This window comes from Stegodyphus dumicola, chromosome X1 (assembly GCF_044657685.1).
Source record: "Stegodyphus dumicola isolate Sdum_Otavi_A_Nest chromosome X1, ASM4465768v1".
Lineage (NCBI taxonomy): Eukaryota > Metazoa > Arthropoda > Arachnida > Araneae > Eresidae > Stegodyphus > Stegodyphus dumicola.
The window spans coordinates 26,450,620-26,474,781 of record NC_140780.1 but is presented as its reverse complement, the minus strand read 5'-3'; the positions used below and the strand labels follow the sequence as shown (position 1 = coordinate 26,474,781).

At 33.6% G+C, this 24,162-nt stretch overlaps 1 protein-coding gene across 1 annotated transcript in view; it reads right to left on the bottom strand.

Moving 5' to 3' along the window:
- LOC118189434 (solute carrier family 35 member F3-like) overlaps positions 1-19,437 on the bottom strand; it is a 51,875-nt gene extending 32,438 nt beyond the window's left edge. Inside the window, exons 1-2 of the mRNA XM_085807943.1 lie at positions 19,033-19,437; positions 14,841-15,214 (exon numbers count right to left, since the gene is read on the bottom strand). Of these exons, the coding sequence (XP_085664069.1) occupies positions 14,841-15,204 (364 nt within the window). The 5' untranslated portion in view covers positions 15,205-15,214; positions 19,033-19,437. The remainder of the gene's footprint in view (positions 1-14,840; positions 15,215-19,032) is intronic.
- Between the last annotated feature and the right edge of the window lie 4,725 nt (positions 19,438-24,162).

The window sequence follows — 24,162 nt, the reverse complement described above, 5'->3', positions numbered from 1 at the left end:
TGATTTGGGTCTTTTGTTAAGTATACATTCCAGAAAGTTGCCAGTACCTTGACGTGGTAGGGGCTTTCACTCTGAGGGCTAAACGTGGCTGTAAATTCTTTTTCTCTGATGTGAACCCTAGGTTGCCGGAGAGCTCACCGCAAGCCGGACAAAGAGTTAAAAAGTATTTATAGCATAATGAAAGGATTTGCTTCAAGTCAGAGAGGCTCAAATCTCGAAAGACCTCCTCATGAAAGTTAATAAATGCATAGCACAAATGAATGCATTCCTGAAAACGGAAAGCATACAAAAAGACTGAAATGAAGGGATCTACCACACGTTTTCTTATATGTTTAATTTACTGACGGAACAATGCCTAGCTTTGGCTGCAGAAGAAAGCAACGCAGAACTCAAGACAGCTTTGGATAAAAAAAGGGATATCATAGCCCAGAAGAAGAAAAACCCTCATGCTCAAAATATTTTGAAGCAAGGGCAATAAAAATCGAAATTTGAGAACAGTTCTAGTGTATCTGACAGACGACAATAAGACTTGAGAGGAAAGCAAACAGAAATGCAGATCATAGTCCCACCAGACTAAAAGTGGAATCAGAAGTGTAAAGAAGATAAAATAAGGGTGGTGCACTGAAAGAGGTGTCAAAGAAAGAGGATATAGCCCTCCTGTAACAAACAGTCTGAAAGAGCAAATACATGGTACTGTGCAAAGCACTCTTTTTCTTTATCCAACCTGATCTGCCTGTAAAAGCGGTGCGGAGGAGATATTTGCCGTCTCAGATACTGATAGTTCGAAGCCGCTGAGATCCCATATATTGCTCTGTGTTACCCTGCTGGACCACTCGATTGAAAATCCTCAAAACAAGCATTAGGTCTCGACTACTGTGAATAACCATTCACAGTACAATAATCCTCAGCAACAGTAGACAACAATTCTCTCGCGATCGAATTCTGAGACGTGTTGGCACGAGCTTCTTACTCAAAATACAATGCTACCTCCAACACATAAAAAATAGATAAAAGCGATTTCCGAAATAAAAATCGGTATTTCAATCTGCCTCTTCTTCGATGTGTCATTATTCTTGCCTGCAATTTGCGCAACTATGCAGTACTTGCACGTTACAGATGGCAGTACTACATTTGCCCACTTCCACCGCAGTTTTGATTGAGAACATCCCGGGTGACTAGATCGATGGGTCTCACACTCTTTGTATATCACCAGCTTCTAGAGAAGGTTTCTCGAGAAGTACAGATTTTAAGCATTCTTACACCCTTTGCATCAAAGACATATTCTTAATATTTCTAATCTTTAACACTATATATATTTTATATGTGGTACGAAGTTTCACTTCTGCGCTATCTCTCGCATTTATGATATTAATAAAAGTGTGCGAAGTTGGGAATTTTTAATATCTATCTACCTATATATATATATATATGGGATATATATATGGGTATATATATATATATATGGGATATATATATGGGTATATATATATATATATGGGGTTTAATATCTATCTACCTATATATATATATATGTGTGTGTAACCTCACAGCTTTCAAGCGTGTAGTCACGGCAAGACAGATTGTTTAAAATAGTAAATAGCAACAGAAAGCTAAAATTTGTTTAATAGTTTTAGAAAAAAACAGTAGCTGATATAAAACTATAGAAGTTAACATGCTTAAATGTATGGCCTCCTGGTTATAAATTGGCATCCCAACGCGGGCCACGAATGATTTTTCCATTTAAAGATTAACCTGTGTTTCAGAATTCAAGAGTTGATTCGGCCCAAGGGGAAATCCAACCCCTAATACTATGGTGTTGGATGAATCGTCCTGATTCAATAAAGTTTGAAGAGAATAATCCTGATTCAATGAAGTTTGAAGAAAATGATCACGATTCAATGAAGTTTGAAGAGATTCAGCCTGATTCTATACTACTGAGTGAAACACATCGATTCAATCATAGACAAATGTGTGTGTTTCTGTACGGTTTTTGAAGCTGAATTATCGACTTCTTTAAAACCGGAATCCTCATCGAGGAAAAAATTAGAGACTGAAGAGTTTCATTGCGAAGTTCTGTCTACAGAACAAATTTTTTAACATATGGTTGATTGTATACGCGAAGTAAATACTGTAGTACAGATCTCTTCTACTATTACAGGAATTCTTCTGAATCATTTTAAGTGTTCAAGTGAGACAAAGAGAAGTTGTTTGCCGTGAAAGATATTATCATGGTGACTAAGATGCGCTTTTTTAAAGAAGCCTACATAATTAACCCATAAAGAAGCGCCCAAACTCGTCATCAAAAGATTCCCGGTTTGCTCCTCGTAGTGAAGAATGTAAAAGATATTCCTCCTCTTCGAGACGTCGTACAAGCCACAGCGATAATTCACAACTTCAAGGGGTTTTCAAGCGCGTAGTCAAGGCAAGAGAGAATTTTTTTAAATGATAAATGGCAACAGAAAGCTAATGTTTTAAAAATATTTTTTAGAAAAAACAGTAACTGACATAAAACAATATAAGCTGACAACTCTTAAATGTATGGCCCTCTGGTTATCTCTCTCTCTACATATATATATATATATATATATATATATGTGTTCGGACTCATATTTTTCTGAAATTGTGTAATTTTTTTCCCTCTCAAGAATAGTAAGATTTTCTTTTTTCCCCCTCAGAACAGAGCCTGAACGGTCGGGTTGCAAATGCAGACGCTTTTCTCTCGCGATATGAATTATACAGTTTTTTCTTTAACGTAACTGAATAGAGTAAACTAGTTTTGGCTCAATATCGATTCACCTTTCTTTAACTATTCTTCGACGTTTACTGCCCTTGAAGATATGACCTTACTGGTTGAACCACACCCGTTGCATTTATGGTTTGTAGGACACAACTAATTTTATAATGAGTAAATCTTCACCTTTGAGAGTGATGACATTAAGCATTATTTTTGTTAGTCATACAGATCATAATTAGTGACAGACACTATTACGTTAAGGTGTAGACTAGTAGATCAGACATCCAGAATGAATTACTTGAGCACTTAATATAATGATTCTCTGTATTAAAAAACACATCTGGCATAAGTGATAGGAAGTGAGCAGTCATTTAGAAAAGTTCAACTATGTATACTACACATTATTATTGAACTCAAAATTGTAACTTTACCGCAATGTGTACAGTTAAGCAAACATTAAATTACATTAAAAAATGATATCGTAACTAGCTAATTCAAAAGTAATCTAAAGAGTGAAGTTATAAACATCTAGAACCGAATTTAATTACATACTGAAAAGTAGAAAATTTAAAGATTCGATACATTAATTACGTTTAAAATAATAAGTTTATAAGTTATTTTCTTCCTCCTTCCAGCATGCCTTTGTGGTGTAACGGCAGCATACTCGGCGCGTATTAGAGAGGCCCAGGTTCGAGTCCCGGCGAGGGCATTGTACGTTCTTCATGTTTCATGCTTCAAAATAACCTAATGACTCTACAGTGGCGCCCGAACTAAAAGGTGGTGGGCAATAATTCGTCACCACCAGGATTCGGCGATTGGGTCCTCTAATTCCCTGTCGCCCTTTAAAAGGGGGAGTATGTAAAGTATTTTCTCCCTCCTTCCAGCATGCCATCGGGGTGTAACGGTAGCACACTCTGCGCGTATTTGAGAGGTCCAGTTTCGATCCCCGGCGAGGACACTGAACATTTTTCGCATCTCCTGCTTCAAAAATAACCTAATAACTCTACGAGGTTAAAGGGAGTTTAAGGTAGTTGTAAAATATCATATGACTGAGACACTACTCACAAAATTACGAAACAAGCTAAATACTGTGATATCCTATGGAAATGATTGTTGAGATCAAAACTAATTTTTTATTCTTTTACAAGAAAATGTAAAACCTTAAGTTCGTGTTTTGTAGAATTTTGGTACTCAGCTGTTGAGTATTCACAAGTCAAAATGTCACCTATTATTTCCTATTTGTATTCGAACATGGCCAATTTGCCTATTTCTAAAAGGAGACAATGTTCACCTAAAGTGTTGTGTTACATTCTGAAACAAGAAAGAAAGATAAAGTTTTACTCTACTAATATTCTTACCATTATTACAAAATTGCTGTAACCAACACGACTTTACCCTTCTGACTTATTTACTATAGAATTTTAGTTTCAACAATTTTAGTTTTATCTTGACCAAACAAATTTAAAATATTTTGCAAATGCCTACAGATACATTGACAATGTAATTACTTTTAATTATTATAATTCCATAGAAAGATTCCCAATCCATCCTCCTTGCTTAAATTAATAAAACCAATACGAATCAACATGAAGTAGATTATCTTAGCCTACATATCATTAACTACAAAAAAATTCACTTTACGATAAAGGAAGAGATTTTAATTTTAATACAATTAAACTTATTGACCGGAATTCTTATATATCCAGGAGAATAATAGGAAACGCAATACTGAGTCAAATTAATAGAACTAAAAACAATCCGTACGAATTAAAAGTTGACGAATTAAAAGATGAGATACTTACACAAGTATTTAAAAAAAAAACTAAAATGCTAACACTGTAGAGACGTTAGGTTATTTTTGGAAGCCGGAGAGATGAAAAATTAGCAACCGCCATCGCCAAGAATCGAACCACGGTCCTCTGGAATACCGGCCCAGCGTACAAAATCACTGCACCACGAAGGTACGCCAAAAAGGTGGGAGAAATACCTTATATACTCACAATTTTAAAGGGCGACTGGAATTTTTAGGGGACCCAGTCGCCAAATCCTGGGTGTGGAGAGTCATCATCCACAACCCTTTTAGTTCGGGCGCCACTGTAGAGACATTCGGTTATTTTTTTGAAGCCGGAGAGATGAAAAATTAGCAACCGGCTTCGCCGGGAATCGAACCACGGGCCTCTGGAATACCGGCCCAGCGTGCAGAACCACTATACCACGAAGGCACGCCAAGAATGTGGAAGAAATACCTTATAACACAATTTATTATTTTCCTAAAAATGTTGGTGTTGAATATCAAATTTAAGCTAACAAGTTATGATAAGCTTATTTTAAACCGAAAGGCAGGGTAAGAAAAGATGTTTTACTAGGATTAAAGATTTGTATATTTTGTAATTAAACTGCAAGAAAATTCTATATATATTCTGGCCTCTTCCTTTCATAGATGTATACTTATTTCCTTTTGCATTGACTTTCAGCCAGAGTTAATTATAACATTATTGGTTTCTATTCCGCATTTCTTTATTTTGCTGTATATTACCAAATAGTTTTTTAGTACAGCTTTCTGTCACTTTTTGCTGAATCATGCCATGTAGAGGAAAATGATATTTTATGTGGCATGTAGAGGAAAACATGCCACGTAAAATTTGCGCATTCGAATTTTGTAAAGAGTAACATTCAATTTATCTTACATGAATCATGCCATGTAAGAAATATCATTTTCCTCTACATGGCATGGATTTCTTAAGGATTTTCTTACATGAATCATGCCATGTAAGAAAATCCGCATCAATTGCACTCCCCAGCCGGTCTGTTTTTCACGCCAATACAAAGCTAGTAATATAACAGTAAATGGACTCTCCCAAACATTATTCATGTCAAACGTTAGCGTCATCATGCATGTTGCTGTGAGTGTGGCTATTTTAAAAAATCACCTTTGGTTAGGGTAAAATGTAAGTAAAATTTTTAGTTAATTTTAGCCATTACTATGGAAAAACCCATTGTTTATAAGACATTTATTTTTATATTTCTTTAGTTGATTTTATTTCATTTACTTCTTAATTTTTATTTAATTGATTCTTATTATTTTTCATTTATTCCTTATTTTTAAATATTTTACTGAATAGGTACTACTTTTATTTCTGAAATTAATTTCCCATCATCGCGTTGGAGTATTGTTTTCCAGATTTCTGAAATTATTTAGGACTTAAATTCAGATATTTTATGAAACTGATTAGCAAATTTGAAATTGAAATAGAGATTTTGTTCAGAAATGCGAAAAAGATGAAACGCAATACTTTTGAATTGTTAGTGATTGTGTAGAGAGATTCCAACTCCCCTTTAAAAGTCAGGATCTTTTTTTTTTTTTTTTTTTTTTTTTTTTTTTTTTTTTTTTTTAAATCAACAACGATTTTTAATTGCTCTAATGTTTTAATTTACTTTGTTATTAATTTAGTATTTATAAATTACGAATTCCAGTTTTTAATTTCCGCAGTAGTACACCTGTACTATCTTAATTTTCCTCTACATTTCCTAGAATATAATATAATTATTTATAGATTTTCTTATATATATGCACCCATGAAAATCCGAGCTAAAGCCACCAAACTCGGCATGCATATGTTGTTCGGATGATTAAGTAAATGATTAGAATTTCAGCGCTCTTATAATTTTCACTCATCTCACATGAGAACGGTGCAGCAGTATTTAAAAGAACCGATGTTCTCAGTAAATTTTAACTGGATTTTCCTGTCTAACTGGATACTGCACCGTGTGTGCAAAAATGCTTTTGTAAGGTATTTGTAAGATATTTTTTTTATTTGACGGCACTACTAAAGACTGTCTGAATTAAAGAGAGACCGCAACGTAGGACTAACCGAAACGAGATTGTCCAGTACATGTATCAGCTTGTTACGAACTCGACAGTTTTCCGTAACCCTAGATGGCAACCAGGTTAATCCGAGGTACTGGGACTGCGAAGCAGAATAGCAGATTATTCTAGATCGTGGCTGTGGTAGATAGGGTTGAAACGAGTTAAAATGGCGCAGCTTTATTCTGCCGAGGATAGGTGTGACGGATGCCATCATGACCTGTTTTTGTCACCAACTAGGAAGTTCAATAATATTTTTAAATGTGTGTAAATTACAGTTTATGTATATGAGTGAGCGTTGTGATAGTGATGTGAATAAAAGATTGTTGCATCTATTCGATTATCTTTCTTGCGTATGGAATATTCCCGACGTCACAAGCAGCCATATTGATCACAGCTACAGAGAAACTGTTTAGTTTTACGATTCAGAAACGAACTGTAGAAGCTTCGATTAAGTCCGGTAAGGAGGCTACCAGTAATTTACCAAAATAGGAAAAGCCTTTCGAAGTTTTCATAATCTCGGTCGTGCTTGCCATTATCCGGTCTTAGACGAGCTGTATTTACTGATGAATCTCACTCTCTCTTAATACCTGATACTTACGTGAAACATGAGTGGTTAGAATTCTGATCCTGCACTTATTCTCGAGCGGCACATGTCTATTAAACCTGTGGGGACTATCTAGGGAGCCATCTCTTGGAAGCAGATCTTTAATTTTGTCACAAAGCAGTCTGATGTTTCGTATGTACCTTGACGACATTCTGCAGCCAGTTGTATTGTCTATGACATGAAATCATTAAAATGCCATTTAACAACAAAATAACGCTTGACGACCGCATGCAGGATTTTCTTAACTACGTTCGAGGATTTAGTACCCTTTCTCGGCCATTCATGTCTCCAAGCCTAATATTAATTCATCATGGCTTGAACAAGTTCGGAAGACGTTTGGAGCTTTCTCAGAGTTATAACTAAATTAGATTACTAATTGCAAATTCTGAGGTAAATTTAATAACTCTGTTCAACACCAAATATCTCTTTATATAAGTACTAAAGGAGAAATTACGACTTGACTATAATGCAATTTCTTTGCTATCGCATATTTAATATTGAAACAAATATTGAAACTTAAAAACCAGATAAAGGAAATAAATCATAATACAAAACATTTAAATGAAATTATTTAAAAGGGAATATATGTAGGAATTTTTAAAAGACTTTAAAAACATTCTGTTTAAGAAGAAGAGATAAGAATATTTAATAACTCTGATAGTTTATACGTAAAAATGTAAATATAAATAATTGTCAAATTGATTAGTCGGTCTGTTTCTTCCAGTTTAGTACGCCGATTCCGAGTAAATTCTAGTCTATCAACAACTGTGCAGCTCTTAGATAATTCTTGATTAAGATGCGCATTCGAATTTTGTAAAGAGTAACATTCAATTTCAAATTTAATTCTTAAACTGTGCTAAAAACCTCAAGATTGAAACAAGAAAGAATCCAAACACATGCTGTTTTTCTCAATTACCTTCAATTAATATTTAAAATCTGTTTTCGTCTTTGATATCATTTTACGGAATTAACCGTTTGCCATTTGATTTGGATCAGACAGGGAAAGAACTCTTAATAATGGAATTATATTCCAGTACACGACAGTATTCATCTTTCAATTGCGTCTACATTTGCTTTGATTTCTTATGTAGCTCTGGTGAATGTGTGATTTTCATTTTTGCTTTTTATTATAAATCTGGTCCAACCAGAGGTCGAGTGGTTAAATTGCTGAACCTGGCAGTTTGATCAGAGCTCAGATCTTAGCAGACGGATCGTCTGCATGTGAAAGCCTTCGTGGTTTCCGCTTGCGTAACCCAAATACGAATCAGTTCTCTTTAGAAAATCCTTCAGAAAAGCATCCCTTTCCTTAGGGCAGACAGGCCTCAAGAGCTTAGCTTGGCCAAATAATCCTAGCCATGCTATTAATCGGTTTCTTCTTAATTGGAGGCAAATATATCATTAAAAAAATCTTAAAACTCGTATGTCTTAGCATTCATATAACATTAATATTTGAAATTTCCTAAACATGACAGTTTTCACAGGATTTAAAAGTTATTGTTTAATTTTTTTTTTCCGCAAACAAAATTAGTCTAGCTATTTCCTCGGAATTTCTTTTAAGGCATATTATTGTTACCAGATAAGTATCCTAATCCCTATAATTATATTTAATTCATTTTTGCTCTATAAGAACAGAGAAGCTCTTATGATTATTAGACGGAAAGTGTATTTCTTGTGTTTTAAATTTTCTTTATCTAGTTTGCTCTGATTTACTATTCTTACACTGATATTATTATTTGTAAATGCTTCTCAATAGTACAAATTATGATTTTTTTAAATGTATTTATTAAAACTTACTGAAGCAGTTTGTGTAGCGGGAGTACAGTTGTCAGTTTTAAGTGGCTACTAGTAAGTTCGTATTAGTAATTGCGAAACCAGACTGTTGCAAATTTGAAAAGCACAAGAGTGTACGAAAGACAAATTTGGGTACTGAGGGCAGAAAATTTAGTTGTATTAACCAAGTGATTTATAACGGTTTAAAAGCATTTAGAGGAAATTTGTAGTGGCCCAGTTATTGCATGAGAAATAATTATTTTTTATTTCAAGTATTTTATATTTTTTCATTGTTTAATTATTTCATAAAATTTACTTTAACATGATGTTAATATTCATATTTATATTTCTTTTATGCTGAATGGCAACAAGAAGTTCATATTTATATTTATATTTCTTTTTGGTTTTCGAATATTGTTATCCTAGTAGCGGCTCATTTTGATAACTGAAAAATAAAAAGCAATAAACTTAGCTATTCGTTTGTAATTTTTGCTGTTCCTAATCATAATTTAGTTTGAACATTAGTGCCAAGGCCACAAATTAAGCTTTTTAGTTTTTAGTTTTAAGCAAAATTCCATACAACTTTGAAACAGTGAATAATTTATTTTTACTCTAATAAAAACACATGCATAGCGAATTACGGCATACAGCCGATATACAAAGAAAGATAAAAGTGATATATAAGCAAAATAAATTTTAAAAATATCTCGATTCACTGCCTCACCCTAAAGTATATGTAGAATTGTGACATTTCTGCTGTAGAAGCACTGGAGAAGATGAGGGTGGCTAAGTCCAAAGGCTTGATCTCTCGTAGGGCTTGGATAGTTACATAAGTAAAAGTACTGTTCCATTCTGCACTTCTCACTAGAGTTACTGTTTGTTACATAAAGAAACCGAATGCGATTTTTACCAGTTACTGAAAAAAACTAAAAACTCGTTTTCACTACTGCTGTAGGAAAAAAGAGTTTATAAGATAAAAATTCGTTTCGAATACTTAGGTTAATTACAGTCTAGTAGTCTTAGCAAATGTTTCCTTTTCATGAATCTCAACGTTTTAGTTGATGCATAAAAGCAAAACTTCAAAATATTGCAGGAAAATTATGTAGGGATGTTTAGCTAAATTAATAGCTACTTGATGCATCAGGCAGTAAAGAATAAATTTTTTTGGCAAGTGAACTTTGATCTTTGTACCTTTCTTACTGCAAATTTGCGCTCTGTTTCAAATAAGACTGCCCTTCTTAATAAAAGTTTTAATATCCATAATGCACGGGGATATCCACATGGGGATTAATTGTCACATATTTAGGCATTAATAGATATTCTTGGGTATAAAATTATTTTATGAATATTACTCAGTAACATCAGTGCTGAATCACAAAAGAGTTGCTTTCTTCCCCCACCGCTATTCCTTATCATATTTCTGTTCCTGATAAAAAAATTTATGGTTTCGATATATCCGAATGCACTTTTTAGTTTTTATACGTAGGTGGATCCAAAAAAAAGTGGGGTTACAAGCATCAGCATTTGAAAAGTAATTATTGGAGAGAAAATACTTTATTTCCACAGTGTAGGCTGATGGCAATAGTTGTGTAAAGCACCCTGTGAGTGATGGTGTCATCCTCCTGCATGGCATTGCCCGCTCCCATACTGCTCTCTCAGACTCAAGAATTGTTGTAAAAGTTTAAGTGGGAAATCTAGAGTCACCCCCCCTCATACAGCCTAGTGACTATTACCTTTTTTCCAAAACTGAAGGAACGTAGTATCTGGAATGAGGTTCTCTTCAGACAGTGATGTGAAGGCTCAATGGGCAGGGACGGGATTTCTACAAAGTCGGGGTTAAACAATTAATTGTTGCGTTCAGATAAATAACTAAATAGATTTGGTGATTACGGGGAAAAAATGATAGGTAAGTATGCCTCTTAGTTCCCATATGTATTTTCAATCTGCTGTTGATAAATAATTATTTGTTACCCTCGTAACCCCCCTCCTTTTTTTTTTGGATCCACCCTCGTATTTATTTTCTTACTAATGTACTTAAAATATTCTTGATTTCTTGAATACTAAATATGTTACAGTGCAAATTGTTTTTACTTTACTTTGAAAAAAGTAATTTGCACGACTAAGGTAAAGCTAAGCGACATAAAAATTTAAAAAAAAAAAAAAAAAAAAAAAAAAAAAAAACTTAATAAAATTTGCTTACAGTTCAAAATTTCCTACTTCGTAATTATAGCACACTATTTAAAACTTAAATAGTGTGCTATAATTACGATACTCAAGCAGGAGTGCATGAAAATGAGCAATGCCCTCTCCGGGAACCCGAAACTCTCGAATACACGCCGAGTATGCTACTACACAACGAAGGCAAGCTGGAAGGACTGAGAAAATATCTGCTCCCGCTTTGAAAAGAGCGAGTGGGTACTAGTGGACCCAATCGCCAAATTCTGATTGTGACAAATCATTGTCCACCACCTTTTAGTTTGAGTGCCTCTGTAGAGTCATGGCAATTAATCACCATGTGGGCATCTCTGTACATTACGGATATTAAAACTTTTATTAAGAAGGACAGTCTTTTTTGAGACAGAGCGCAAGTTTGCAGTAATAAAGGTATGGAGATCAAATTTCACTTGCAAAAAATTTATTCATTACTGTCTGATGCGGCAAGTAGCTCTCCTTTTCTAACTGAGAGATGAACAGTTTTAATTTCCTTTCAAGTGATGCATTTACTAAGCTAGGAAATCATTTATTTTTGCCTTGTAGTTTTAAATTTATATCATTGATATGCTAGTAATATCAACAAACAGTGCCAAATCGGGTAACCAAAGTCGTTGTCAAATAATAGGGGTCTTTCATGTAGTTCATTTTCCTGTTCTTAAAAATCAGAACATTACTTTTCAATTCTCGTCTGTTTAATGATGTTGCTCTAACTTTATTCAAGCATTTCATAATCGCTAGCATAACATGTTGCTTAAACTCTTGCCACACAATGCCTTTTGGTGTATGATATAATAATCTTTTAGTACAGGAAGATTTAAAGAATTTTCAAGCAAAGTTACAGTGTCATTGACTTTACCTATTATTGACAGTGCTTCGTCAGTAGACACACTGATGAGTTTGCTGCAATTTAATTTTAGATTTTCTAGGTATGATTTTATCTTTCCAAATGTGTTTAATCCTCTTGTTTTACAATGTAATAACTCCATATTGGTAAGGTCTCAAAGACATTAAAACTATCATCAGTTGCTCTTATAAAAATGCTTTAGTTCTTAACCAGTTACTTTACGTTAATCAGCTTTTCTATACTCCTCATTTCCATTTTCCTACCAGAATGTAAATTTCTAGCTCCCGTGTTCCACACAAATGTGCTAGAAAGAGCGGAGTATTTAAAGGAAGGTCACAGACGGTAGACTCAGAGCGTGTTCTGACTGCGGAAGGCCACGTTGCTGAATTGATTCCCTTGCTAGTAGTAATCTGCGGCCTTGGGTTATTCTCGCCATCAAGGTTGCTACGCCGATCTTAGGTCTGAGCCAGCTTGCGTGTTACTCTAATTGTGTAGCCGTTACGCTAACTTAGTTTTCTTAGTCTTAGTTAATTCATTATTTAAGCCAAAATTGTTGACTTTTGCATGCCCGAAGGGTGCCGTCTGTTGTCTTGAGTCTAACAAAAAGGTCCTTTCCACCTTTTTACGGTGTGGCTGTGGTGACCTAGTGATACAAGACCTAGTGATGATTCATTTCAAATCTTTATGACGTTTCGTACATTTCATGCTTGCAAAGCGTACGAAACATTATACTGTGCAACATCAGATATATACGATGATTCATCCAAAGCTAGAGAAAAGAAAGTACAAGAACGGACAAGGTCTTACAATTTCTGGGATACATTGTGAGAGAGTTCCTCGATACGTCTAATAACTGTCTTCCTTGATAAGCAGTTTCGTCTACTTTCCTTTCAATACCTCTATTATCAAGATGGCCTGCGAATATTTGGAGACAAGGCTTAATAATTTCTTCTCTGTCGAGGAAAGGTTTGTTTTTTTTTTTTTTTTTCTCTTTTAAGTCCAAAGGGTCTGCCACCATATATTATCGCCCTGTCTTTATTTTAAAAAAAAGTAAATAATGAAGAATCTACATGAATGTATGTATGTTTCTTGCATTGTGATAAAACAATGGTACCTAGAGCCATCAAAATTTGAATAACGTAAGCTTCCATAGAATATGGGCAGGTGGAAGCCCTAATTTGAATTTGAAATGTGTTTTATTATCGATTTCATATTTTGTAACACTTCAACGAATATTTGATTAGAAAACTCAACGATTACAAAGAGACCAATGGCAACACTGTACAAAAAAAATATTTCTCCAGCGCGAGAGACTGTGTATCAGAAATCCTAAAGATATGCTCATTTAAAAATTATTTTGCGATATTGCTCTCGAACTGAATTTCATTGTTTAAGTGCGAAGAACATGATATTTAATAAATACAGATAACACACTAAAAAAATCTGAAACCTTTCAGATTTTTTTTTTTTTTTTTTTTTTTTTTTTTTTTTTAATTTTTTGTTTTGTTTTGTTTTTTCCTCCAACGCTAAAGCAGTTTCATATGATACTTCTAGTCTTCTTCTGATTTCTTCCCTTTTCTTAATCACATATTGTTTTCACAACTCAGACCCAAGAATAAACTTCATTTTTTTGTAAGTGTGATAGTGTGTTTTATAGTATCTATTAAGCTCGTGTCTTCCATTATGTGAAAAAGTACTTTCACAAACAATGCAAAAGTTTTTCTGATGAATTTGATAATAACTCATTTTCACTCTTTTCATAAATTCACGTCTATTATAACTTTCTGCTCTTCTTTGGTCACTTTATTTTACACTGTAATGGGCAAAAGAAATTTAGAAAAAACATGGGAAAGTACAAAATCCTAAAAAATTTTGAAAAAGAACAAATAGATCACAATTATATTCATCGTATCACACAAAATAATAATAATAATAATAATAATAATAATAATAATAATAATAAAGAAAAAAAACACGAACACACGAAACTCTCTTGCAAACAGTCTGCTTCTAAAACTCGACACCCCGCTGGCTCACTCAGAATTGACTGAAGCATCACTTGTAATTAATTTTCGGCATCGAGCTTGTTACGTCAACCTTATGTCAAAGACAATTTGCACGTTACTCTAATTGTCTAGTCGTTAGGCTAACTTACTTTTCTTAGTTTTAGTTAATTCATTATTTTTGATTTAAGCCATAATTGTTGGCTTTTGTAAACATGAGTGGTGGCGTCTGTTGAGTCAAATAAAAGTGTCCTTTACACCCTTTTCCTGGCGCTTGCGCCACGGTTTGGTCATCCTGGATGTAAGCAAACTATTATTTGTCTGATTTTCTACAGCAGAACAAACATGGGAATATTTTCAAATTTATGCAACTGGTTACACTGGAACATGCGTTCCAAATAATCAAAGCATCAAAAGACTTTGGGGCTTTTCAAGTGGCCCAACAAAATATACCATATAGCCGCGCGACGTACTTATATTCGAATATAAGAGAATTTTTGTACATAAAAGAATTTACGTTCGAGTTAATTACGTTCGAAATCACATGCCAACTGAGTTTACAAAGATGACTATTTTGTTACTACTTGAAGTGTCGTTAGGGATTTTTTGGCTGAAGGAATGTGGCGCAAATTTAATGAAAATTTTTTTTCGTATGATTTCAAAGCTTGTATTTAGTTAACTTTTTTAGGTGCTAGATCCGTCCCCTCAAGAGATTTACGGTAGAGTGCTAGGCAAACTGGAAAGTACTATTCATGCTCATTATTAATAAATCTAGTTTTATTTTAGCAGAAAGTAATGCTTACTTCCTGGAAGCTGACCATCTGTCGAAAACACTGCCATTGTAGATCCCGATTTAGATAAACCGCCTGCTTCACTGGGATGTATTTTACTATGTCTTGGAGATCCAGTTCTGGAAGGGGGTCCAGCAGTGTAAACACCATTTCTTCCGTCTGCAGCGAGGGATAATGTGCTAGATCCTAGACCACCAGGACCTTTGTAATTTAAAAGACCTTCTCCAGAAGAAGGGTTTATTGAAGCTGATGAGTACGTATCTGAATCATGAGTGATAACTACAGCAGGACAAAGTTGACGACTTCTTCCAGAATGCATGTCCAAACCTTTTCCAAGCCCACTAATACTGTAAATGTCGACATCGACGTCTCCCATGGATTAAGCACTGCAAAAGTTTACATGACAATAAATCATTACTTTATTTTAAAGGATAATTTTTAAATTTGCATCTTTTGCACTATACATTGTCTTTTAGGTGAGAAATAAAATATGTATCTCTTTCTCTGTATACAGGAATAATTCTTTTGCTAGAAACTGTTGTCATTTAAGATTTAAACTGCTGAGAAATAAATTTGGAAACTTAATATGAAATAAAAATGGAGGACGAACAAGTAATAATTTAGAAACAAGGAAAGAAATTTTCTAGACTTATACGGAAATTCAGAACTTTTGAAGAAACTAAGCCATTTATAATGAATCAAGAATATTTATTCGAAAATCCAAAATATTAAAAAAAAACATTCCTTAATTGCAAATTCATTGAATAATTTAATCTTTTAATATTAAACTAATATTTCAGTAAGTTGCACATTGGTGACAGCAATAAATGTCTTTCTTAAAAGACATAATTCTGTTTGTATCGAAAGCATATATAGTACTATATATTAAATATTAAAACATAACATTAACAAAAAAATCCATATTTTTTACCTCTGAGTGTGAAGACACTAATTAAAATTTCTGCGAGGAAAAGTGTTTCGATCTGAAACATAAAGAGTCATTTTTCTCACTACATATGTAAGATTTTCTTCCGTCTGATGCAAGATATAACGTGTTAGATCATATAATAACATCAGATCGTTTCTAATTTAAGCAAATTTTATCAGGAGGAGGTCATCTTCTGTAAGATTGTTTAATAAAGGGGAAAATTATGATTTTTTTAGTAAGGATAGTTTTTCAGACTGGCACATTGTAATAAATTCTAATAAGCGTGACTTTTACATGTGCTGCGAATGTTTTGTTACATGAACTGGACTGTTATTTATTTCTGTACCAATAATAATGCTTTGTAAGGAATTATCGAATTCTGTCGTGCATGTTTCTCATGGTGTAAGTGGTTAGTATATTTGAAGATCCAGGTGAGGGTACGGTTCGTTTTGCTTAAAAAAGTTAATGTTCTTTACGGCTTCTCTTGAAGAATGACAGTTTATGCTATAATTACCTTTTGTGACGATTTAATTTTCAGAATATTGTGATTAAATAAACATGAAATAATACTCTGAGATATTACAAAAATATAAAATTAAGTAGAATTAAGCAAAATTAAAGTGCCCTCTAGCCTGTAAAGGCATCTCTCATATGAAAAGACAATTCATTTAAGAGGCACTGACATTCCTTTCCTTATATATACGCAAACACAAGAGGAAAATAAGTAATTACAGCGAAACAAATCATTTTATCATATTTTGTTCATTCCAGAAATAAAACATTTCTTTAATACTTAAAATACCCTTCATTTAAGTTCTACTGCTTGAACATTCTACAAAAACCAAGGTGACTCCGCAGAATTTCGTTTTATACGGATTTTATCTAAAATATAAGCGCTATTACACAAATATATATATTTTTTTTTAAATTTTGTTGCAAAGAAAATATATTTGGCACCTGAAAGTGTCAGATTTCTATACATTGCAATGATTTATAATCATATTTGAAATAAATCGAACTAATTTAGGAAAAAAGTGCGAGATTTAGGAAAAAGGTTATTTTCTTAGAGAGGAATGACGTTCTTAGTACTTTTGTTATATATTATCAAATACAGAAGAAAAGATATGTAGTCATTACTTTCACAGGACACAGAAATTAAAATTACACGTCCGGTTAGTGACTTTATATATTCACTTGAATATATTTTACGCGAAATTTGCTATTATCTATTACATGTAGCATAACTATGCTTACTTTTTTTTTTTTTTTTTTTTTTTTTGTAATGCTTATGTAAAGAGAGTATACAAAACTAAGAGGTTGGGGGTATACATATCTAAGAACTCATTCTAAAATCAAAAGAGATATTTACAGCTTAAAATGGCATAAATTTTGTTTAATTTCGTATAAGTGATAACATTTGGCATTACTAATGAGGTTTTCATAAAACTTTTCTGCATACCAAAATATACAATTTATAAGGTATTTTTCTACCTACTTTCTGCATGCCTTCGCGGTGTAATTGGAAGCACACTCGAGGCGTATTCGCAAGGTCCAGGGTTTGTGTCTCGGAGAGGGTGCTGCACATTTTTTCCGTCTTCTCTTTTAAAAAGACCTAATGACTCTTCAAGTGTCGCCGGAACTAAAAGGTGGTGGTCGATAATTCGTCACCAAGAGGATTTGACAACTGGTTCCTCTCATCCTCAGTGGGAGGTTCGAATCCCGCGAACGGGCTGGCTGCATGGGTGTTTTCGTGGTTTTCCCCGTGTGTAACGTGTATACGAGCCAGTTTTCCTTACAAAGTCCTCCACGAAGGCATCCCTCCCCTTAGGCAGATAGCCCTCGAGGCTTTACCGTAATTAAATAACCTAACCTCATCCTCAGTGGCGCTTAAAACGAAGAGTATATAAGATATTATCTCCTTCTTTTCCCGCATGCCTTTGTGATGTAATTGGAAACATAATCGACGCGTATTCGAGCGATCCAGGGTTCAAGTTTCGGTTAGGGCACTGCAAATTTTTCACCTCTTCTCCTTCAAAAAACTTAATGACTGTACAAATTTAGTCCTTGATTCGGAAACTAATAAACTTATTTTGAGAAATTTTATTTAAATTGCGGTTTATTTATGACAGGATTAACAACATTAAATTATTTTCTGCGTATTAACAGGTTATTGTGCAGGATGAAAAGAAGGGTGAATGTTACTGAAATATCTCAGACAGATCAAAAATGAAAACAATACTTGATTATATATGTGGGAATGCCATTTCTGGTGAAAACATTATAAAATGATTTTGAAAGAAATAAAACACCATTTGAAGCAGTATTTGTTAGTCAGTGATATATCAACCTAAGTAATAAGAATATAGCTACGTTATTTCGCCTAATGAAGTTGGAAACCGTAATTTGAAAAAATATAAAATTTTGAAATTTCATTTTATTTTTAATTATTTTATCGATTATCAGCTAGAAAATTTTATCTTCTGGAAATATCGAAATGTCCATAAATACATTTCTTTTCCAAAAATCGGTAACTATATGACTAAATATTAATATTGGAAAATATGAATGGTTTAGAAAAGTTAATTATAAATTGAATTAATTATAAAAAACTTTATATATAACCATAAAATTAAAATACTTACTAATATTACTACCGAAAAGAATGCGTGAACTTATTTTACACAATTTAATTTGTTGAAAGCATTCAACGACTGAATTAAACAACAGGTGCATTGGAGAATTCAGAAAATCATCCCATTTTAAATGAAACAAGTTTAACAAATTGTTCCAAAAAGATACCTTTTGAACAAAAACCTAACATATATTTTCTAAAAATATTTACATATTTTAGTGCAGCCTAAATAATATTTTAAATGCTTCATTCTCTATAAACGTTATTGGCAGAATATTAAAATCATAGTTCATACTCAAGCTTCTCCCTCCCTGAAATTATTAAATTTGTCGCAAACGTAGATAAAGATTACCAGATTACTTTCACAAATTTAATATGTCCGAAGAAAAGCATAAGAAAAAACTTTTCTTAAACGTTACTAATTATTTCGAAATTTCTTTTAATCTTTGTTATTCTTATTTGTAATAGTAGATAAAGAAAAGGCTGATTTTTTGCTATTCTGCTAGTTTACCTCCAGCAAAATTTGTCTCAACTGTTTAATATTAAAACTTTTAACTGTACACATTTTATCTTACTTATAGTTTATTCGAAGATGAAAATAAAAATTTTATTAAAAAAGAATTAAATTCACCTGCAACACTTACCTCGAATTACCTTTAGAGTTTAGTACAGGATATCTTTCTATGCAACAGTCTTCTGTTTTAATAACCGTTCTTTGAAGCATCATTTTAGATCTCAGAATATTTTACACCGCTGTTAAACAAACCGATGAAGAAGGTGAGATCGAATCACGTTTTCCGATGGCGCCATTTTAAGATCAAAGCACCAGTCGGTTCGTTAACGGCATCTCAGGTGAAAGAACGTCCTGATCGATGAAGTGGATCTCTGAAACTCTTCCAGTGAAATGAATTCACTATCGGTAGATGATATGCCGAAGATGCGTTACTCAGCATATTCTGTTAATGTGGATTTTCCCTCCAATAAGGGCCCCGATCTCGGTGCCCGAGGGACAGTGTGAATTTGGGAAAGCATCTCAGAGGATGTAAAGATCACTTCGTGGAAAGGATGGAAGAGATTTAATAGCATAAATGCGCATGCGTCGGGGCTTAGAAAACTCACAGGCCGCTTCACTTTTCATCGGTCGATTAGAGAGCCAAGGATTCATTCACAGTTATTTTGCAAAAAATAAACTAAATTATCTTATCGAAAGCTACGTGCAATTAAGTAGAATTCCGAGCACAATTAATGTTTTAAATATTATTTTTTCATTCACTCTAAAATATAAAGGACTCAAAATGCAAGTGTTTCATGCTTTATGAAAAAAAATAAATAAATAAAACAATTAAATGCAATTTCAGTGTAAAGCACGTAAAGTTCGCTCATTGTCTTCAGTCAATAATGATTATCTGAAAATAATAAAATACAAGATTTAATTATTATGGTGACTCAGCCTATAGTTTACCTTGTCAATACTCGTAGCTGTAGAAGGTGAAGTGTGAAGGAGATTTCATTTACATCATATTAGAATTACATATTTTGAAATTTCTCACCTCCGCCTCACTCAGCTGACGTCTATTGATCATGAGAGCAATTTAAACGATAATATTTAAACGATAATATTTAAACGACAAGCAATTTAAACGATAATATTTTACAGCTTAGGTAATTTTGTTTGGAAGAGATAGCAGTAAGTACTTATTTTTATAATATAATAAGAGAAAATTAAGTGAAAAGGAGACCTTAGTTTAAATTTCATTTAAAACTATCTAATCTTCAAAAAAGGAAAAAAAAGGAGAATATCGAGAAGAGAATGGGTCTGCGGTATTTAATTTCAAATAGGAACTAAATTACTGTGTAGAGACATTAGGTTATTTCGAGGTCGGAGAGATGAAAAATTAGCAACGCCTTCGCCGGGAATCGAACCACGAACCTCTGGAATACCGGCCTAGCGTGCAGAGCCACTACACCACGAAGGCACGCTAGGAAAGCGGCAGAAATACCTTATATACTCCCCTTTTCAAAGGGCGACTGGGGTTTTTAGGGGACCCAATCGCCAAATCCTGGGTGCGGAGAGTCATCCTTTTAGTTAACTTTTAAGTTAGGGCCCTTTTAGTTAGGGCGACACTGTAGAGACATTAGGTTATTTTGAGGCCGGAGAGGTGAATAATTAGCAACGCCTTTGCCGGGAATCGAACCACGGACTTCTATAATACCGGCCCAGCGTGCAGAACCACTACACCACGAAGGCACGCTAGGAAAGCGGGAGAAATACCTTATACATTGATTATGTGATTTCTAATAGTAATGATTGCTGTCGGGTATTTATAATATAACTATTTTGCACGTTTTCCTAAACCAACATATTAACATTTAATGCGTCATTGACCAGTTACTCCTGGCCTTAAACCCTATGGATACAGTTTGTTCTCAAGCTGAATAGGTTATTGATTTTAAAATAGACGACATGAATTCACGGAATTTTTAAATTGTAGAGTATTTGTATATCTGCAGTACAGAAAAAAAAATGTGATAGGATTAAACTAAATTTGTGATAGAATGTAACATTAGAGCAGGTTCCCATGAGCGTTTTCAAATCCGATTGTTTTAAGCTCTAAAATTTGTCTCCAGATTAGCATTTGACGAAATCTGTCTGTCTTACAAATTCTTACTTAATGGTTTAACTTCAAAAGTCAAGTATGCTCTCAAAGTACTGACGGATTGTTCGTATTGTCAAATTCAGATGTTCGCAAAAACGCGCGCTTTAATCAGTATTCAGTTCATTATACCGTCATCCATGGATTTTCATGGAGGCATGCACTATCGATAAAACACCGTACGAGAGCCTGGCTTTTAATCTATTTTTGTTTGTCATTGTCGTTGTTTTAAAAACATTTTCTACACTTTTGAAGCATAGGAGAACAACAACCGGTTACTCGTAAGCTCTGCGTTCGATTTCACAGAAGCGAACAGTTTATTTTCAATGATATCTCACTGGAAACTACTGCTTTCTCCACAACATTTCTAAATTATATTATTTAAGATATTAAACTGATTAAAAGGTGGACCATCACCTAGGATATTAATTATAAACCTTCCACTGAAAAACAAATAAAAGAAAAATTCATAGAAAAAGTAAAATAAATAAGTGTTGAGTAATTTTGTGAGAGATAAGACTGAGTGGTAAATGTGTCTGGACAATTAAAACCGCCCAATGAGTAGAAGCAATATTTCTGAGATTTAATTCATTGCTCTCTTTCAATTAATAAAGGAAGTTGCAGAATATTCATTTATTTTTAGCTTTTCTATCTTTCACGCTCTCCATTTTCCTGCCAGTTGACTGTAAAGAGATCAGCAACTGATTCATTGTAAATCGAAGAAAATTGTTTCAAGATTCAACGCTTTGTCATATAGATGTAAAATTAATTTAAGTTACGATGTTGCTGCAAAAGGTTGGCTCGTAGTTAGTTAAAATTTAAGATCTTAACAAGGTGGTTGAAGACCTTCTTTCCGGCACTTAATTGTGGCAGGGAAAGCTCCTTACGTATGCAGGGAAAGCTCCTTACGTATGGAAGGAAATCTCCTTACTGGTCAGATAAAAATAAATAAATCTGACCTGCCATTTTACGTTAAATAGCTTTACTGTCATTCTCCTTTTCCGCTTTCATGCAGGAATGCTAATTTCGAGTTCGCACGTTTTCAAATGAGGTAGAAAGAGATAGTATTAAAGGCAGTGCGTGTTCCTCCTGCTGAAGACCACATTACTAGTTAATTCTCTTGAGAGCAGTTTACTTGCCATTAGGCTTATCGCTTTGATATTAGGTTTGAGCCAACATGCGCGCATTCTGTCTATGTAGCCTTTTGGCTAACTTACAATTTACTTAGTTAAGTTAAATTCGTTACCTTTGATTTACGCCACAAATGCTGGCTGGTTCTGTAATCACAAGCTGTGCTTTCTGTTAATCTATCTGAGTTAATGAAAGGGTCTTTTACACCCTTTGCAAGTCTCTGTTGTAATTCCCAAGACACAGCATGAAGTCGCTTGAGTGTTCAGAGTTTTTCATTCATTTTATGTTACCAAAGAAAATGAGACTCTGTAAAGTTACTAAAATTTATTTCTGAGACTTAAAGATCTTTGCTCTAATCTTCAGTGTTTTCTAATGCTGAATTCAAAAAATCAAGAAAAATAACCGATTGACGTACACTTTTTTTTTTTTTTTTTTTTTTTTTTTCTCGGAAAAGCTATTTTAGCTATATAACACTTTTGTTTCTTCAGCTGTAAGCAAATGGAATACAAGTGCTACGAACAGATAGAAAGATAAAAAAAAAAAAAAAAAATTGAGAAAGTACTAATTTCTAATAATGATGGCTTCTATTATGAAAGGGGGTGGAAACAGCGAAGAAAATAGGGCGTGCCTGTCTAGGGATGGAAAAACATCTTTGACTATTTCAGAGCCTCTGCAATCAGACTGTTAGTTAAGCAATTAAAAAATGTCTAGCTATGATGAGAAAAATGTCTTGCGTTTTGATCAGTAATAATAATTTAGTTGTTCTTTTCTTTCTCTCTATCAATTACAAAATTCGCATATTTTACAGAATTTCAGCATTTGAGTTAACTTTTCTAATATAAAAAAAATTATCCAATTGTTTCTAAAGAACTGTGTTCCTGATCTGATGCACACCTGCAGCTTCACAAACTTTACACAAAAGAAACAAAGTTTTGAAATTTCGTATTCTATGGCACAACACTACAAATCACACGTATAATATTGCTTTTGTCAAAATTATCCAAAAACTTCCTCACTTCGTGAATTAGATTTCCTAGTCTTTCCATATGCATAGCAATCTCTCTAGATTCGTCAATGACTTAAAATCTAATCCATTTTTCTCAGCCATCGGTAAGCAAAGCAGTTCTTGGTATGCTTCCATTTTCTGTCCCTAGACGACACGATTTCGTTACCTTTCTTTTTCATTTGATACTAGAAGACGTGGTTTTCGTTGATCTTTATTTCTGTTTGTGCTGCTTGTCTTTCATTTAGTTGCATCTAAAGAAGGCAGTAGTGTTCAATTGCTGAAAGCACTTTTGCCAAAACAAATCCACGATAATTAATTTACTTTTTGAAACTCAGTTTCACTTGACGTATCATTTTTTACCACTCTTCTGCTATTCTTAAGAAATATTAAATTTTCTAAAGTTTAAGAAGACTCTAATAATTACATTTCTGTCTGGCTCTGAAAACGAGGACCGAAAATTTACGAATTTAATACAAATTCAACAACATTAGCTAAGGACTTTTCTTGGAGATAAAAAATTTTAATTCACGGAAAACAATAAGCGAACTATCCAAATTATTGCATCCTCTCCTGCAAAGTGGACTTCGGCAACCTTCGAAATTTTGAGTTAATCCCAAGCAGCACATGACGTAGCAAAGACGTAGCAAACTGGTCCGAGAAGTTGTAACTTTTACAACGTCTTTGCAACACAGAGAATACGCAAAATATTTGCTGTCGCATCCTGCAATAGAAGTCGATGAAACATCATGATATGACGGCTTTTAGACGTCATCTTTCTAACCATTCTTCATAGTTTGTCGGCGGCACTTTTAGAATAAGAAGAGATTAAATCTGCCCTTTCAAGAAACAAAATTCTTCTCAAAATTCATTTTTTAGCTTTTCATTACTTTATTTCATCTGAATATATTGATTTAAAGTAAATGCATCTAATAAAATATAAACTTAATATAAATACTTTTGAAATATTAAATTAAATTAATACT